We start from the raw sequence: 18,611 nt of genomic DNA on the forward strand, positions 1-18,611 counted from the left end.
AATCGTATATCACTGGTTTCCATGCACCTTCGCATAAAATGGCTCGTTTGAAGACAAAAGCTAAAAAAAAGGTTGTCAAAACGTTCAATCTGTGAGAGTGCAGCTTTAAGTAATGCTAAAAATCAGAAACAATCCTATACGCGTAGAATTTTAATATAAATACACATTGGTTATTCTTAGAATGGTAGTGACGTATGGGTTTGAAAAGAGTTCATTCATTTCTCAGTTTCAACTTAAATTTTATCAAATAATACGTACCTAGGAGAAATGTTAAACAGTAGTGAATGAATTAATCATCCTTTCCCTACTAAAGATAACGAAGTTTGTCCAAGATGTAGGGAAGTTCAAAATATCTCCGAAGATTCTTTATAAAATGACGTCCAAATCACTCGACAGGTAAAGACTTTGGAGGCAACAAGTAAGGCGGATAAAAAAAAAATATTGCTAGATGGGTATGTGGGAGGGAAGAAAACTATGAAATGGTCATGGATATTATTATTAAAACTAAACCAAGGAAACAACGACAACTAAGAGCATGACTGCAAGTACAATCCGTCGTTGCCAAACAGAAACTAAGCCAGGTTGTCATATGATGTTCCTTCTTACTCGGTTTACCGAACAAATTAAACATTATCTTCATTGTAACCACATTGTATTATGCTACTGGCGTGTGTTTGTTTCATCAAGTGTCTCTATACATTGTGTACACGCATTACAGACTAAGTTAACGTACACGCATTACAGACTAAGTTAATTGTTCATATTCAAGTGCCAACGACTATACAAATCCAGTATACCTAATTCATTATAACCACAATGCATTAAGCGATTCATTCGTTGAAATTCAATTGAAATCACAAAATAAATATAAAAACAATAAAAATTAGATGATTTTAATAGTGTGGTAGTGTAATCGTGTGCGTGGTATTGGAAAAAGCCACTATTGTCTTGTAGTTTTATTGGAAGTAAGAAGTCATAACAGAAAGCCTGCAAATGAATGACAACATATCTTACATAAACGTATTATACATAATACAAGAATACTAATTAAACAATGAATAAAAGTAATAAAACAATACACGAATAGTTATATTTGTATAATAACCTTTTATACGTACAGTAAAAATAACAGACGTTTCAACAATTATGACGTGTTTTAACCGATAAAAAGAACAAGTAATTGAAGTATTTTTGTTTATATATCACTTTTCAAGCACTGCATTTAGCTTTGTTATGCTATCTTCAAATGCCTTTGTGTATTCGTGTGCATCGTCAACCAGACCATTCTTCTTGCAATATTCACGTGCATACTCATTCCTCGTCACTGAAACCATGGCACCAAAGATGTCTCGTGCTCGCGCGTCCAAATCCCCAAGGTGTGATGTCGAAATGTGATCTCGATTTGCATTCAACATAACCGCTTCAACAACATTACATGGCTGTCCCAGCAAACGCATGTTTTCGTCTTCATAGAAGTTTAATATGACCATAAAAGGACCGCGAAGAAGGACTTCCTTTTCTTTTGGAAAGCGGGAAATCTCATGGATATCAACTGCACATATGGTGGTGAGTTCAGCGCCCGGGAAGCGGTCCCGATATATGTTCACGTATTCTTGTTTAAGGCTGATCACATGAATCTTTAACATCAGTGGATGCAGACTGCTACCCTTGAGCGTCTGTCGTATAAATTTCTTTGCGACTTTTATGCTTGAACTAGATGCAAATAGTCCTGAAACAGATACAAACGGATGAATACGGATAATTATAATATATACGTATATCGTATATATGCTAGCAAATGTACACAATTGTTAAACAGTGCCGGGTTCCAGTGAACTCGTGTGTCACTGACCGTTCCAAGGCGGCACATTCGGAGCTCCTCGGCCATTTTTATCGGAAACAACCTCGGATGTATTTGGACGGTTTACATACTCAAAAAGTGGTACGTTTTTGAGTAGATCGCTGCTCATCTCGAGTGCAAGTAGATCGCGTAGTAATTTTATTAAGCAGTTAAACTTAATGACTTAACACTTGGGAATCTTTATTATGTTTGCAATAATTAATGCACTTCAATGGCAATCAATTTAAACTTAGATCAATAAATACAACTCTAAAACACTACATTTAATTAATGATATAATTAAACAAATTACGAACTACTTCAACTGATGTACCGGCATACATCAGAGGTTGTTTTCGATAAAAATGGCCGAGGAGTTCCGAATGAAGGGGGCAATCCCCTCATTTATTGGTTAATCTATTTTGATTAGTGTGTGGTCTGTATGTGGTGTTTGTATTTGTTTCTGTGGTGTTTATATGTTTGTGTCTCTAGTTCATTGTCGTTTGGGCTTTTGCCTGGAGCCTCTAAACCAAGTTCATTTTCGACTACTGAACTTGCCCCTGTAATTTTCATCGTATTATTTATAATATTGATATAACTATTGATTACAAACTATTGATTTATTGAAATACCATTAATGTAAAGCAGTAAAACGTTTATGAACTGGAATGCTTATACAGAAAATACAGGTAGATCGAAATGAACATACCAAGAGGCACGGCAACATTTCTTTTATTGATTGGTTCTTCCCTCATAGCTTTAAATGCGTCCAAATCTTCATCAGTAACCCCCATTCCTCTGTACACAGTTCCTTGAAAGTCGCTTCTTCCTGGGAACTTCAGACAATAGTTAAACAAATCTATGTTTATGAGCTCAACAAGAAACACTATGCAACGAATGATTTCTGGCGATACATCGCCTTTCTGTCTAAATATGTAATTTGCAATGCGATAAATCTTTTTATGTCCATCTTTGGATGTATACAGTTTTACAGCTTCATAATTTAATTCTGCAGGTTGCGCTTTTTCTTGTGTTAACCAATCACGGTCTGATGAAAACAGCTGAACGCAATGCGCACGAGTTGTTTCTTCTTCAAATTCTAGCCCGTCTCCATCTTGCAGTAGGTGTTTAAGTTCTTCCATAAACTGATGTCTCTTGCCCCAGTTCTGCCTTATGTAGTAGATAGATGATCTTACTTCTGCCATACGCTCTTCAAGCGTGACACCGTTGTAAAATGGTGCCATTTCTTGGTTGCCTTGATTGAATTGTTTTATTTTGAACACCTCTGGATTGTGTCTAGTCTCCACAAATCGTCCACTTCTTTCATGGCTCTCTTCTGCTCGTCTCTCTTCTCCATCTTCACTCCTTTCACTTTCACTATCATCACGTTCACTATCACGTTCACTATCTGCTCCCTCGTCTGTAACATTTCTGTCTGAATTTACAAACGTTGCATACATGTTCCTCTTTTTCAAACTCCCCTATATGTTTGTTTCCTCTTTTTTTAAACTCCCCTATGTGTTTATTTCCTCTTTTTCATACTCCCCGATGTGTTTTCCTATTTATCAAACTCCCCTATGTTATTTCCTCTTTTTTAAACTCCCCTATAATGACTATATATATGTTTCTATTTTTCAAACCCTATATGTTTATTCCCTCGTCAAAATCCACTATATGTTAATTCCCTCTTTTTCAAACCCCCTATATGTTTATTACTTTTTCAAACTCCACTGTTTATTTCCTCTTTTTCAAGCTCCCCTATAAACAACCTGAGTTCGCAACATACGTTGTAACGTGAACACAGTGAACATTCAACCTGTACTTAAATAAAAGAAACATCCTCACTGTAGCGTGTACAGGCATGGATGCAGAACAGAAATTGGGTGACTCATAGTATCATTTATTACTATATATTCGATTCACTGGCTTGTAATACGACCTGGTGGAGTTTTGAATTGATCCGGTTGTTGTGCTTTTGTAGATCCATTCAGTAAGAAAGGAATATATCTAATCACTATTGAATTTCAGGCTGTCTTTTGTTGTGCTAAAAATCCGTACTTTATAAGACAGTATAAATTAAGTTGTTCATATTTGCAATGCATATAGTACTTTAAAAGACAATAAATGTCCGACAATCAAGTTTTGAAAGATGCATTGATTTCTAAAAACAGAATAGCTTGTAAGTTATCTATATTTAAGCAGAACCGTAAGTCTTTAGACTAATATTCAACAAATATACATGGTAAAATATTTATTATTATTATTATTATTTAATTGGGGTAATACCACAAAACATATATCACTAAAAAGATATTCAATGCGCTACTGGTCATTTACACATTTAGCATAGTTTATTTACAAGAAAAAACCCTCTAAATGTTTTCCATTGTACATGTCAAATGAGAGGCAAACCAGATAAACGTATGGTTTAGATACTTCAGTACTTATATTTGGAACGCGGATGTAGCGGCGGAAGTCATGTGCGACCATCAACACCGTGGCGGATCTAGCGGGAGCACAATGTTCTTTGCCCTTTAGTTTGCAATTAAATGAACCCTAAAACACCAAATTTTAAACTTAAATTGATGCCTTCACAATATTAATTTATAATATATATAGAGTGTGTGTGTGTCCACTTTATCAGATTTATAAAGGTATTCTTGAATGACGGCGTCTACGTTTCATTTCAATACCTCAGTGAAATAAAAGTTTTGAAGGTTTGGCGGTTGTGATCCCCAGCCACCAGTTATGAATTTCTGGACCCGCCTCTGTAACACATGATTTCTTTAAACAAAGGCTGCCAATCAGGTCACAATTGTTTTGAAAAAGTTCTGCACATTCGATGAGGGCCAGTAAGTGTTCATGTTTAATCAGAATTGTCGTGATGAAATAATAATGACCTCTACGGTCCATGCTTCTTGACCTCTTGTACACTTGTTGTTCATTTGGAACTCCTCGGCCATTTTATTCAAAAACAATCTCGGAAGTATGCCGGTACATCTGTGGAAGAAGTTCGTAAAATTTTGAATTATATCATTAAATGAATTTATTGATTTACAGTTGTATTTATTAATCTAAGTTTAAATTGATTGTCATTGAATTGTATTATTGCAAACATAATCAAGAATCCCAAGAGAGTTAAGTCACAAAGTTTAACTGCTAAATAAAATTACTACGCGATCTACTTGCAGCGGACTTAAACGTACCTCTTTTTGAGTATCATTCGGAGCTCCTCGGCCATTTTTTCAAAAACAACCTCGGATGTATATGGACAGTTTACATACTTAAAAAGTGGTACGTTTAAGTCCGCTGCAAATAGATCGCGTAGTAATCTTATTTAGTAGTTAAAATTTATGACTTAACTCTTGGGAATCGTAATTATGTTTGCAATAATATACTTCACTGGCAATCAATTTAAACTGAGAGCAATGAATACAACTCTTAAACACTACATTTAATTAATGCTTTTATTAAAAAAAAATACGGACTACTTCAACAGATGTACCGGCATACATCCGAGGTTGTTTTTGAAAAAATGGCCGAGGAGTTCCGAATGTTTGAGTATTTAAACCGTCCAAATACATCCCGAGGTTATTTTTGAAAAAAAAAATGGCCGAGGAGTTCCGAATGACTTGTTGTTCTGAGAATATCATGAACCAGTCTGGTATTAAACATTTATAAAAATGCATCGCTTTCTTGTGTTTCCCAGTAATAAATATATGACAAGAATTAATGGTTTATCAAAAGTTCATGTATTTGAACCATTTTCCTCGTCATGTAGGTATAATTGTTATTGCCGCATTCCCCGTACTTTGCCCAATTGCATATTTATGAAAATAAGTATTTTTAATGTTTTTTTCCGCATTTTTGGCATTTTTATTTCGAGTTTGAAATAACTCGATTTTTTTTTATTTTTATTTTTTTTATTTAGAGTTTGAACATCCGGTGCCAGTGGATTAATATGGTAAAGTTTATTGGATAACTGATGGACCCAGCATTGTAGCCTGTGTGTCGGGCTTGTAATTTGAAGGGGATAGGTATAAGTGTGTAAATTACGTCATAAATGCTACGTCGGAAGGCAACACTTTGCTTCAAGTGAAGAGTTTAAAAAAAGGTAACTTTTATTTGTCTTCACCATTTCACGGACCTATAAACCACAGGTTTACAGGTCAGTGACCATTTTAAATGAAACAAAGTGAAGTCTATGCCGCTTAAAGAGCCCCGCCCTTGTATCATTTCCGAAGCTTGATTTGGTGATACATCAGGCGGCAGTTTTGTGAAAAGGTTTGTTGAAGTGTTTTAAGAAACTGAACTCTCAATCAAACTCTAGTGAAAGACCGTAGGCAGGGCTATGTACAAACGTAAGCGGCATAGACTGTGCTATGTTTCATTTAAAATGGTGAAGAAATAGTAATAAAGTTATCATTGTTTAAAGTCTTCATAAGAAGCAAAATGTTGCCTTTTGACGTAGCATTTATGACGTAATTTATCATGTGATATACACATAAATCAACATCAATGTACCATGGTATTATTAAATTTTGCAGCAATTTCAGTGTACCATGTGATAAATTGCGTCATAAATGCTACGTCGGAAGGCAATTTTTGCCACGAATGAAGACTTTAAACAAAGATAACTTTCCTATTCTTCACCATTTTAAAAGAAACATAGCGCAGTCTACGCCGCTTAAAGAACCCCGCCTTCGCCGGTCTTTTACCCGAGTTTGATTGAGAGTGTAGTTTCTTAAAACACTTCCGACAAACCATTTCGCAATACGGCAGTCTGACGGAGCACTGTTAAAATATTATTTGGGAAACAGGGTTGTCGAAGTGTTTGATGAAACTAATCACCTTATCAAACTCCTGTAATAAAACGAAGGCGTGGCTCTTTAAGCGGCTTAGAATGCCCTTCGTTTCATTCAAAATGGTGTATTTAAAGAAAAGTTATCTTTACGTCTTCTATGTTTCTTGTTTGTGATTTTGTGTTCTATGTCTTTGGCATTTGCCCAGTGCCACTAAACCGGGTTTATGTTTAAACTTTTTGCTACTGGGCTTGTTTCTGTAGCTTTTTGCATAAATATTCATTTAAAGCAAAATATTGCCTTCTGACGTAGCATATATGACGTAATTTATCACGTGGTATACACACTTTGTTCACATGAGAAATTATCAACTGAAAACACAATTTTAAGATAGTTTACATTTTTATTTCACAATAATCATTTTACATGGTAAAAAAACAAACTTGTGTATTTCTCACAATTATGATAGAATGATGATAAAAACTTGTTCAAGACATGTTGTAATGGTATTGAAGTACATGTATGTGTTGAATAGAAAAGAAACTCTGTATTGATAAACAACATTACAGTACAGTACAGCATTATACAATATCAATGTACAATGGTATAGTGTTTAAAAGATATATAATGAAATACAGTGTTTTTCATGTTTTATGTACAGCAAAATGGTTCTGATGGTTGATTATTTTAATCATAAGGACAAGAATGTCCATGCCACAATAAAAGTATATCAGTCTATAGTTTTTTTTATGATTTTTACAATTCTTATACAAGAATTGACACATCAATTTACACTTTAAACCTTGCATTAACTTGCATAAATAAAACTTAAAGAATGTTTACAAAATGAGAATTTGAAAATGTAAAACCATTCACAGTGAAACCCTGTTTGCTCAAACATCCATGCAGGGACTGGCAAAAAAACATGGCGCCTCAGGAAATTCGAGGCAAGCAGGAATTGTTACATTCAGTACAAAAATACCAGCATATTGAGCCAAGTTTAATATAAACAGTACTTCTTAATAGATTTTTCAATTCAGAACTAATTTAATGATCAATACTCAAACTTATTTTAACATATATCTGAGAATAAAAAAACATTTTTGACAGACCTTTCAACTTTATAAACCTTTATATCTCTTCCATACAGTTCATAAATAAAATAACAATTAAACATCTAAAAGAAAAAAAAACATTCTGTTAGTAGTGTTAACAATACATTCCACAAATATTATCTCTTATTTTTCAAAATCTAATTTCAGGCACATTAAAGATGAATTTCTACTTAATGGAAACATCCGGTCAATGAAAACGGAAACATTAAAACATATACTTCCTGTCGTCAATCATTATCAAGCAGTCAAGGACAGCAGCAACTGCACAAGCATTTTAACAAGGATTATCAAATACTATTAGATATATAAACAGATTTTCTCAAGATTATTTAGTAATCAAAATATTCAGTAATGCTGTAGGTTTATTTGATAACAAAGTTCTTTTCAGTAAGATTATTCCCCCCCATACTGTATCAATGTCTGAAATTATTTAACTTTGATACAGCGACAAAAAATTCTGATGCCAAAAAACACCTTAGTCTTTGACACACTCAGTAATATAAAGTATAGGTCTACTATGTTCGAAAGACACATTTGTTTTTTAATAAAAGAACAAGTCTTAGGGCATGTGTCTTCATAGTAGCCAGGAGCCAGTGACTGACAGTAGTCTGTACACATACATGCAAAGTTATAGATGCCGGACTGTCGAATCTGTAGTACAACGCTTTACGTTCAATCATCCTCCTCATCATCTCCTGATTTTGTACGGGAGCGTTTCTTGGGTGGCGTACTTGATCGACTGCTCCTTGAGCTTCGGCTGTCAGACCTTGAGCGAGACCTGGATCGACTGCGTGAATAGCTGAAAAAGTTAAATACTGTATACAGGGATGTGATTGACCTGGCAGCTGGAGGGCTGCAACATTTTCGGCCATGGGTTTATGGGGCGCTCTTGGGATCAAAAGCACACCATTGTAGAAGAAAAAATGGCTTTTTAGAAGCTCTTTTGAGGGCTCTCCTATCTTCAAATTTGAAGCCAACTTGAATATTAGCTTAAACAACTGAAAGCAACCAAATATTTTTTTTTCAGGTAATTTTTTTCAGGTAATCGGATAAATCGCATCCCTGTGTATATTTAAATATTGAACTTTTGGTGTATCATGGTAAATGTGTATCATGGTAAATGTGTATCATGGAATGATATTGAGATTTGAATTGAAAGTAGGGATTAAAGTTGGAGGATGTTTTAAAAAAGTAGGGTAAAATAGGGATAGGGAGCAAAAAGAAGGGATAGTAGGGCTTTTTACCTACCTTTTTGAATGCAAATCAATGACTACTATAACTATTCATTAATAGTGAATTGTTATGTTGTTATCTTTGCTTAGAAAGCAGAAAAAAGTAGGAGCCTAACAAATAAGAGCCGTCGTTAGACAGCGCGCTGGACTACGCCGCTTTGACTTAGAATACAATAACGATGTAATAATACCAAATTTGGTCTCTTTATGTCAAACCTAACTAAAATTATTCGATACATAAGGTGACTTTGATGCTGCCCTCCCACCAGCCCACACAAACAATGACGCAAGTCATTCAAAAAACTTGATTTCCCATTATGAAAATGTGGTTAAGAATATACAAATATGCCTTTCAATGGAAATTTAAAAAAAATAAAAAAATTCAAGGGCCATAATTTTTATTTAGGCTTAAAGCGGAGTTATGTTTCTTGTTGTAAGATGGTCTTAAATAATTTTGAATTTTATTAAGTGCATTTAATAAACGGTATAGAAGTTTTTTTTATTAAAATCCCAACTTGCCCTTAACTTTTACTTGCCTAAAATTTTACTTTAACATAAGTCAATCAGAGGCCATAACTTGTATTAAGGATAATATGGAGTTATGTAACCTCATTGGGTGATGGTCCTGAACAATTATGTGAAGTATTAAGTCAATTGAATAAAGGGTATAGAAGTAATTAAACAATATCCCAACCTACCCTAAAACTTTAACCTAGTCAATCAGGGGCCATAATTTGTATAAAAGATAATATGGAGTTATCTAACCTCATTATGTGATGGCTCTGAACATCTGTGTGAAGTATTAAGTCAATTGAATGAATGGTATTGGAGTTTTAAGTGAAAATCCCAACTTGCCCTAAAACTTTAACCTGCCCTAAAACTTTAACCTTAAGTCAATCAGGGGCCATTACTTGTATTTAGGATAATATGGAATTATGTAACCTCATTGTGTGATGGTCCTGAACAACTGTGTGAAGTATTAAGTCAATTGAACAAAGGATAATTATAGAAGTTATTAATAAATATTCCAACTTGCCCTAAAACTTTAGCCTCAGTTCCATAGTCAATCAGGGGCCATAATCTGTGTAAAGAATGATATGGAGTTATCTACCCTCATCATGTGATGGCCCTGAACAACTGCGTGAAGTATTAAGTCAACTGAATGTAGGGTATTGGACTTATAAGTGAAAATCCCAACTTGCCCTAAAACTTTAACCGGACGCCAACGCCGGGGCGAGTAGTATAGCCCACCTATTCTTTGAATAGTCGAGCTAAAAAGTAGGGAAAAGGAGGGCTCCCTTAAAAGCCTGCACAAGAAAGGAGTAAATTTTGCTGAAAGGTTACACCAGTGTCATATGAATGAGCTAAACAGAATTAAAGAACAACCTTAAAAAATAGAAACACACTGGAGTCTTTTAGGATGCCTTATTATATTTGAATGCAATAAAATCTTAGATCCAATTCCACATTAACATTCCTAAAGTGCAGTCAGAGCATCGAAACATGTGGTACCTTCGTCTGCCACCTCCACGACCTCCTCGTCCTTCCTCGACCAGTTTGATCTTCTTGCCGTTGATGTCGGAGCTGTCAAGCTTGTCGATGGCACGCAGCATGTCCGACTCTGTTGAAAATTCGACCACTCTGAAACAGTGAAATATAAGCATATGTGTGGCCAAGCTATAAAAAGTAAAATTCGTATAAAAAATATTTATGTTTATTGTCGTAACCATTTATTTTATTTTAAGTGACCTTTACCATGACTCTACCTTACCATGAAAGGTATCCATAAACACTTCCTAAAGACCAAGTTTGGTAAAAATATGTCAACCCTTACTGAAATTATTTAGTTTCATTGGTGAGTTTGACAATGCCCGACCGTCGGACATTCGTCATTCTGAAGGTTTTATTAACCAGGTTTTCACAAAGTGAAACCTGGTTAATAAAACCTTCAGAATGACAATGTCAATAGGGAACTATTTTACTTTCATTTAAATTACAGCCTGTCATGATGTTGGCATCAATTAACAACTTTACATGCACAATTTGGTGGATCATAAAAAAACACACACATGTAACGCTTACCCTTCACCAGTCCTCTGTTTGTGGGCATCAGCAAAGGTAACCTCCACACCAGCAGTCCTCATGTGGTCCTTCAGGTCCTGAAAACCACAGAAATCACAAGTTTGAATCTACCAAACACCAAGACTAACATCAAAACACCTAAATAACATACCTTACCCTTACTCTTCTTCTGTTTTCTGCAACAGCACAATACTTCCTTATGCCTGTCATATTTTGTATGTCTATGAGCAGCCAAATTTTGAAGCGAGGCAGGAAAAAAATAACCTGGTCATGAAAAACAGCAAACAACAATTTAAAATGTTGAAGAGTGGATACTGATTAACCATAAATTACCCATATATATACAGGTGTATTAACAAGGAATTAAGAAATAACAAGGTATGAAAGGATGGAAAAGAGTGAAAATGATGATATAAAAATGTCAACTTCGAGGGCTTTTTCAATGTGTTCATTCCACTATGGTATATGATATCAACAGAATCAAACCATTTACGTTTATTCTTTTACATTCTGAGCAGTATTCAATATAATTTTTATCCTTAGATATGCCTTAGTAATTCCATTCATTCTGTTTGCTAGAAAAATTTACAGTCCAATCAAAACACTAAGATTCTACTGTTAAAATTAAGGTAGATCTAAGATAGTTAGTGAAAATGACCAAAGACTTACAAACAAAAAATATCGTTCCGACAGCTAACAACATATGGAAAAAGCCCTGAACATGGATTTTAAAAATGTTGAGGTGGTAGTAACTGTTAACTGTAACCATCAAGGTTTTTATAACCTACAAATGAACATTACCTCACTTGAACAATTCGATCAAGACCAGTCTTAATTGTACATCAATCGATCTCTCCTACATTCCGGCTAGGGCAAACGATAGCCGCATGGACCTGAGGAGACCTATCTAATCGAAAAACGTGCAAGCCACGAGTATCGATCGCCTAGACACCGCCTAACGACCTATTTGAACGGACTGTGGGTAATCGTGCTGGCCCTTTCCCATAAACGGTTGGGTGCTGGCCCTTTCCCATAAACGGTTGGAAGCTTTTCAGCAAGAGCCGCCATACGCACAATAGCGCCTAGATGTTCTTGCAAGAGGGCGGGGGTGTCGTATGCGACCCAAGGGTAGCCAACGTAACCGATGCCCTAACTTGAGCTCGACAACGTAGGAACGGCCTGACGTAATTTACAGCCCAACCGTCCATTTGAAAGAGGGGGACCATATCTTAACTAGGTTTCGCATTTTACCAAACTTAAGCTCTGAAAAGTAAAAGAACAGAAAGTCATAATTTTGTAAAAAATATATCTTATTTTACATATATATGCGACTTCTTAAGGTTTTGGTCTATATAAATGCCATAAAAGAAAAACAAAAAAATCTTGGACAGCAGAATGTGTAATTTCTTACAAGCCTTTAAAGCTGCGCTCTCACAGATTGACCAATTAACGACTTTTTTTATTTTTTGTCTTGGAATGAACCAATTTTTGTGTAAATGTCTGGAAACAATATAAGACTGCTGACAAAAGATCAGATCGCAGTTTTTCATATTAATGTTCAAAAATTGATAAGTAATGGCTAAAAACGCCACAACACGCTTTAAAAGAAGTGAAATTTTCAGCAGTATTACCAACAATTGAGATCCGTTCTATTTAAGTTATCTTATATGACTGAATTGAAGGCATTGAAACAATAATCAGCTAATTCTGAGGTAAAAAATATAAAAATGTCAAAACCGTCAATCTTTGAGGGAGGCTTTAAAACGAACTAGTGCGTATACTTAACCTAAAAAATAATAAGGACATTGCCTTGGTGCCACTTTCACCTGTATGTGTGCAAAAACCTTACATTAATTCCCGCCAAGTCATTTTTACAAAAAAACACAAAGGAAATGTTTACTAGATATGCATGCACTCATATGATGAACTTCACAAATACAACAACAATTTTAAAATCTTTTGATATACTTGAAATCTTTGGGAAAAAATATATATCATGAAACTGGAAATTTTGCAATATTTTTTCATTAAAGAAGGTTGATTTTCATTCATACTGCCATTAGTTAGTGCCATTAACTCGCAGGAGTAAATAAATAAATCAGTCATCAAAATTAGACTTATGGATGAACAAGCCCAAATTCTTATACTATTACTTGGCATCACACAAAATTCAGAATTTGTGCAAGCCCGGAAAACATTGCAGTGCAGGGCTTGCGGGCTTGTGTTCATTTCGACCACTGATAAATACAACACATGATACAGCTTCAGGCTACCATTTAATGTAATAAGTAGATTCTGGCTATCATACATGGGATTAGTAGGTCGTTGTTTTTACATTAAAAGTTTATCAACTGCATATTTACAATATTGTGTTAATAGAGATACAATTTCATACATCAGTTATATGCAAAAATACAGATCATGATTCATGAACTGGAATTTGTGTTCCAAACAGTGAGAACCTGTCTTGAAATTAAAAGTGCTTGAAGAATAAAACTTCTTGTTCGCAAACGATGAGTGAAAGAAAAATGCTTTAAGTGCCTCTGTGTTTTTATGTCACCTAAACCCTTTTCGTCTTTATCCGTCTCATTTTCTTTTAAAAATAGGACTCTTTAACCCGTAAAAATCAAAAAGAATTCAACACATTCAGTAACTTATAATGATAAACTCAAGTTACATTGATGGTATATAAAATCTGTGCTATTTCAGACTTTATGTGTAACATTAAGAAAAAGTAGCACAGACATATGTACGACAACTAGTTAGCTAGTACCCACCTGCCAGCTTGCTCTAGATGAAAGATTTTCAACTCTCAGTCTGTAGTCAGTTCTCTGGGGTGGCCCATATCTACAGGTAAATGTATCAGTATATAATGGAATGCATGCTTATATGCCTTTGTGGCTGTGATGAAAGAAAGAATCTTTAAAGAATAGAAAAGAATAGTGGACTGGATTTTGCACAAATTACAAACTAAGTAATGATAAAAGCAAGATTTAAATAAGAAAAAGAGAATTGTTTAACAAGAAATATTGAAGAAGAAATGATAGAGGAATAAAGTAAATAAAAAGAACGTCTCCTCACTTGAAAGGCAGAAATCATTCCAGTTCCATTAAAACTTAAGTATTTCAAAAATATATAAAATTCAACAGACTTTGATGCATGTTTATAAAAGCAGTCAGAAAAAATATCATAAAATGAATACAGAATACAGAACAGATAAAAGCAAATCAAAACGTCCATAAAACTGGTTTCTAGACGACACAGCAGCCATTTTGACCATGGGATGGGGGTCAGATGTTCTAGAGCAAGGCACAATATTGAAAGTCACTCAGATACAGGGCTTTCTACATGAATCTACAAGTACACCTTATAAAGATACTTTTAGTACTATAATATTTATGTACATGTATATGTACGTTCAGAAAGAAAGAATTACCATTTTCCACAAATCAAAAAAGCTCCACATTTCGGGCAGAGGTTAAAAATCAAAATTTTTAAAGCAGAAGTTACAGCAATAACCAGAAAAACAATTAATTTGTTGATGCAAAAATTTGGAAGACTACTTTCTGAATTATTTTTTTCTGTTTTTTTCTCCAATTGTATTATGAATGTTGGCAAAATCAAAATTGAAGATATATTAACAGTAAAAGGCGAAATTACTACTATTCTAAAAACAAAACTCTGCTAAATACTTGTCTGAATTTTTTTTATGTTTTTTAAAATATTCATTGTTAGTCGCAAAAATGATTAAATAGCAGCTAAATATCAAACAATTCTACTTCTCCCACTGTTCAGAAAGCCCCGTGTGTTGCCTGCAGTTTTGTTTACCTGCCCCCACCACTGGGTCGCCGGCTGTTGTATCCCGAGTCCCCGTACCTGTCTCTGCCCCCGCCCCCACCAAACCGGCCACCACCTCCGCCGTATCCTCCTCCATATCCACCACCACCACCAAACCGACCTCCTCCACCACCGTATCTGTCTCCGAATCCACCGGCCCTTTCCCTTGGGCCCCCTCGCCTTGAAGCCCTGGCATGTTCTATGATTAACCTGGAAATATATAGAAATGATATCATTCTGTAAAAGAATAAATTAGAGTTGCTTTTTGGTGGGCAATATATAAGCTCAAACTTTTGAAAATCAAAAGGAATGATATAAGTTGGTTTAATTGTTTAATAAAGCCACAAATATATTTCTGAAGACTTCTGAAACATTCACGAGTTTTAAATCTACTTACCTAAAATATAGGATATCATATGTCTTGCTTTTGGAATTCAACAAGTCAATAGCCTGAAGTTTCACAATATCCGAAACATTTTATTAAATACAGGGATGTGATTGACCTGGCAGCTGAAGGGCTGAAACCATTTCGGCCATGGGTTCTTATGGCACTTTTGGGGTCAAAAGCACACTGCCTTAGAAGAAAAACTGGCTTTTTAAAAGCTCTTTTGAGGGTACTTCTGACTTGAAATTAAAAGCACACAGGTAAATCAACTCTAACAACCAAAAGCACTCAAGTAACTTTTTTAATCAGCTAAAAAAAACACCAAAAAACAACATTTTTTTTTTTTGGGGGGGGGGGGGTGTCCCTGGGGCATTTGATCCGCGGAATTCCGCGAATCCGCGGACAAATCACATCCCTGTAAATAAGGGCTTAAGTCAACACATTACAAGAAGGAAGTAAGAATCACTTTTTTATTAAATTTCACATTTTCTGCAATTACCTTTCACCGAGCATTTCTTTTCCATTCAATTCATACACAGCATCATCAGCATCTCTTGGGTCATCAAACTCCTGTATGAAGGAAGATTTAGAAAGTGAAACACATACCAAAACACTGACGCAATTTACAGCAGTGGTCAAATAGCACACCTACTCCACTTGTAAAATGCACTCCTGACTTGATTAAATTGCAGTTTTTGTTGACATTTCTTGTATGCAAAGCCTAGGGGTTTTGCCAGGTTAAAAAACAGCAGGGTGCTGCTGAAAACATACAGGGTACTGAAGGTGATAAGGGCATATTGTAATCAGCTGTGAAGAACTAAAATACCGTATTATAACTTTGACCTCAAAAAGTTATAAAAATGTGATATTATAAATTGAATTAGTTTTAGGTTTCAACTGTCATTTATATTAAGTTTGTATATATTTATATTCATTTAAGTTTTTAAACAAAAACAAGGAAAAATAATAATTTGTTAAGCATTTAATTCTCTGAAGGCAGAAGAAAGCACAGGTTGGTCTTGACAAGGTAAGAAGGGTGATTCCGAAAAAGCTTTTACCAAGCCATTGCGTAAGAGTTGAGGCTTGTTCATCCAAAAGTCATAATATTTTACTGACTGTTATATATAGTATTATATTCTTCGAGACAGTCAAAGGCTTTAGATTATTTAGACCCTACTTACCACAAATGTGTAGCCATTCTTCATCAAGATTTCCCGTAGCCTGCCATACCCTTTGAAAAACCTTTCAATATCTTTATCCCTTGCATCATTAGGCACTCTCCCAACGTACACTCTTGTTCCTGCAGCAGACATTTTCCTGGAAAGACAAAAAGCATGTTTTTTATCTTGCTCCCAAAAAAGTAACAATATTTCAATGGTTCCAAAACAATTCAATACAATACTAAAAACACTTAAAGGTCCTACGTCCACTCAAGTAGCCCAAATAGCACCGCGGACCTGCAACATACTTCAACAGGTCCAAGTAAGTGATAGTTTAACTGATTTAGTGATTATCAGGATTTTACTGATGGTCAGCAATTTTACAGATCAACAGTCTGTACAAAAGTCTGCTATTAAGGTCACATGTAGCCTGAGCACTGGAGTATACCTTGTTGTCTTATTTCCTGCTCTTAGGTGGTTAAAAAAATCCCAGGGTCAAACTTGGGACATTTATGTTTTGACTCGTATGAACGTATTATTTATTTACTGCATGTTCAGTGAAACAGGAATTATGCATTTACTATTCTTTATGTAACCCTATGCATCCTTGTCAGAATCCTACATGCAACAGCGATTGTTGAGTTGCACCGACATCTCTCATTTCTACTTTCATGTTTTTCATTTTGTCCGGAAGTAAACTAAAACATTCAACGTTCCTATTGTCAATATTGCAACACTGTTTTTATTTTTTGATAAATGGCCTAACAATTAAATTATTATATTATATAACTTTACTCTACACTGGCAACGTTTTACGCAGTTCTCCTTTCACTTTTATTAAAATTGACAGAAGGTAAGCGTGCACCTGCTTCCCGCGCTTTTTAGACCATGTGCTACGAAAAATGTTTATTTTTATCTGTTACACATTAAAATCTAATACAAATATATTTTTAAATTGATATAGACATGGTATAAAAAACTTTTAACAAAATATATTTAAGCATTGTTGTTTTTTAAACCATCGTACAATGCGAAAAAGCCGAAGGTATCCGTTATTTTGCATAATGGGCGGAGTTATCACATCATTGAGTTCGAGTGCTGCTAATTGACATGGAAACCGTATAGATTCCAGATCGATAATAAGTTGTCACTTCGGGTGTTAATTGCTCTTGACTTTAATTGATCAAAAAGGCATTTAGAGCATGCCTTGCGGCTCCTTTCAAATGATAATAATACAAATTTACAATAATATTACAAATTTATTAGGCATCATTTTCGGGTCATTTACGATTTCTATTCGTCAAAACCCGAGGAGCTCAGGTTGATAAATGCCCTGATTAAGTTGGTTTGATCAAGTAAACATAGGTTAGTTAATAAAATTAACAAGTTAAACGTTTGACACATATTTATTAAATCATTTTGCCCCATAATTATTGCCGGACACGCGGGCCTACAATATAGCTGCGATTATCAGACCTCGCCATTTATTATCGTCGGGAGACAAGGTCCGGCAAACTTTCGTCCAGACTGAATTAATCGATCAGTAATTTTCTGATTCAATATCGAATTGACTGAAATCACACCCTGCAATATTCTTTGCATATCCAATACATGTTTTGTTTGTCAACAGTATGGTTGGAAAGGGGGGTCACAAAATTTTGTCTTTGAAAATTCTCAGAATGTCTCATTTGCCCAGTCTTCAGTCTGAGAAAAAAAATCGCAAACGGTATAAATCATAAATAAATTAAGATTTGGGTAATTGGAAACGCTAACAGTTGTTGGTCGAAAAACAAAAAAAAATGTTCATGGCGCCTTGTGCGAATTCACAATGGATTTGAATGATAACGAGTACGAAACACTGACCAAATATTTGTACAATTTTTGCATCAAATACATTGCTAAATAGAATATCATTGTGCCAATATGATAGTTTGTATCATATATTAGATAATGGAGTATACAAAATGCGACACAAACCTTTACATATAAGGTTAAACAGAACAGAAAATGTTATTATAAGAATTTCCCTACGTGTTTGGGCTTGAATCACGTGACTTACGGAAATTCACGACTACACGCAATTATGACTTTTCGGTCATTTCCGTTAAGCTCCGGCATTTTTAGCATGCTTAACCGAACTTGACGGAGATAGCCGAGT

The 18,611-nt window shown here is 34.9% G+C and overlaps 2 protein-coding genes across 4 annotated transcripts; both read right to left on the minus strand.

Moving 5' to 3' along the window:
- Positions 1–1,001: 1,001 nt before the first annotated feature.
- LOC128209678 (uncharacterized) lies at positions 1,002–3,796 on the minus strand. Its single transcript, XM_052913823.1, has 2 exons — positions 2,550–3,796; positions 1,002–1,729 (listed from the first exon to the last, which is right to left on the minus strand). Exons 1-2 carry the CDS (start codon positions 3,298–3,300, stop codon positions 1,203–1,205), a joined length of 1,278 nt encoding a protein of 425 aa, XP_052769783.1. The 5' UTR covers positions 3,301–3,796; the 3' UTR covers positions 1,002–1,202.
- Positions 3,797–7,031: 3,235 nt separating this feature from the next.
- On the minus strand, positions 7,032–18,514 carry LOC128208992 (serine-arginine protein 55-like). Of its 3 annotated transcripts, none has more exons than XM_052912778.1 (8): positions 18,431–18,514; positions 16,475–16,610; positions 15,793–15,863; positions 14,948–15,118; positions 13,849–13,918; positions 11,072–11,148; positions 10,502–10,630; positions 7,032–8,556 (listed from the first exon to the last, which is right to left on the minus strand). In XM_052912778.1, exons 2-8 carry the CDS (start codon positions 16,604–16,606, stop codon positions 8,430–8,432), a joined length of 777 nt encoding a protein of 258 aa, XP_052768738.1. In that variant the 5' UTR covers positions 16,607–16,610; positions 18,431–18,514; the 3' UTR covers positions 7,032–8,429. The 3 variants fall into 3 exon arrangements, with proteins under 3 accessions (XP_052768738.1, XP_052768736.1, XP_052768737.1); XM_052912776.1 differs by having other exon boundaries at positions 14,900–15,118; XM_052912777.1 differs by having other exon boundaries at positions 14,900–15,118; positions 18,485–18,506.
- Between the last annotated feature and the right edge of the window lie 97 nt (positions 18,515–18,611).

This window comes from Mya arenaria, chromosome 11 (genome assembly GCF_026914265.1).
Source record: "Mya arenaria isolate MELC-2E11 chromosome 11, ASM2691426v1".
Taxonomy (NCBI): domain Eukaryota; kingdom Metazoa; phylum Mollusca; class Bivalvia; order Myida; family Myidae; genus Mya; species Mya arenaria.

Excerpts from the sequence above, each read along its gene's own strand:
- LOC128208992 (XM_052912776.1), bottom strand. The coding sequence starts at position 16,606 with ATGTCTGCTGCAGGAACAAGAGTGTACGTTGGGAGAGTGCCTAATGAT. Across the intron at positions 13,919-14,899 it reads CGACCCAGTGGTGGGGGCAG|ATATGGGCCACCCCAGAGAA; the intron begins GTAAACAAAACT and ends ATTTACCTGTAG. Across the intron at positions 10,631-11,071 it reads AAACAGAGGACTGGTGAAGG|AGTGGTCGAATTTTCAACAG; the intron begins GTAAGCGTTACA and ends TCACTGTTTCAG.
- LOC128209678 (XM_052913823.1), bottom strand. The coding sequence starts at position 3,300 with ATGTATGCAACGTTTGTAAATTCAGACAGAAATGTTACAGACGAGGGA. Across the intron at positions 1,730-2,549 it reads AAATGTTGCCGTGCCTCTTG|GACTATTTGCATCTAGTTCA; the intron begins GTATGTTCATTT and ends TATCTGTTTCAG.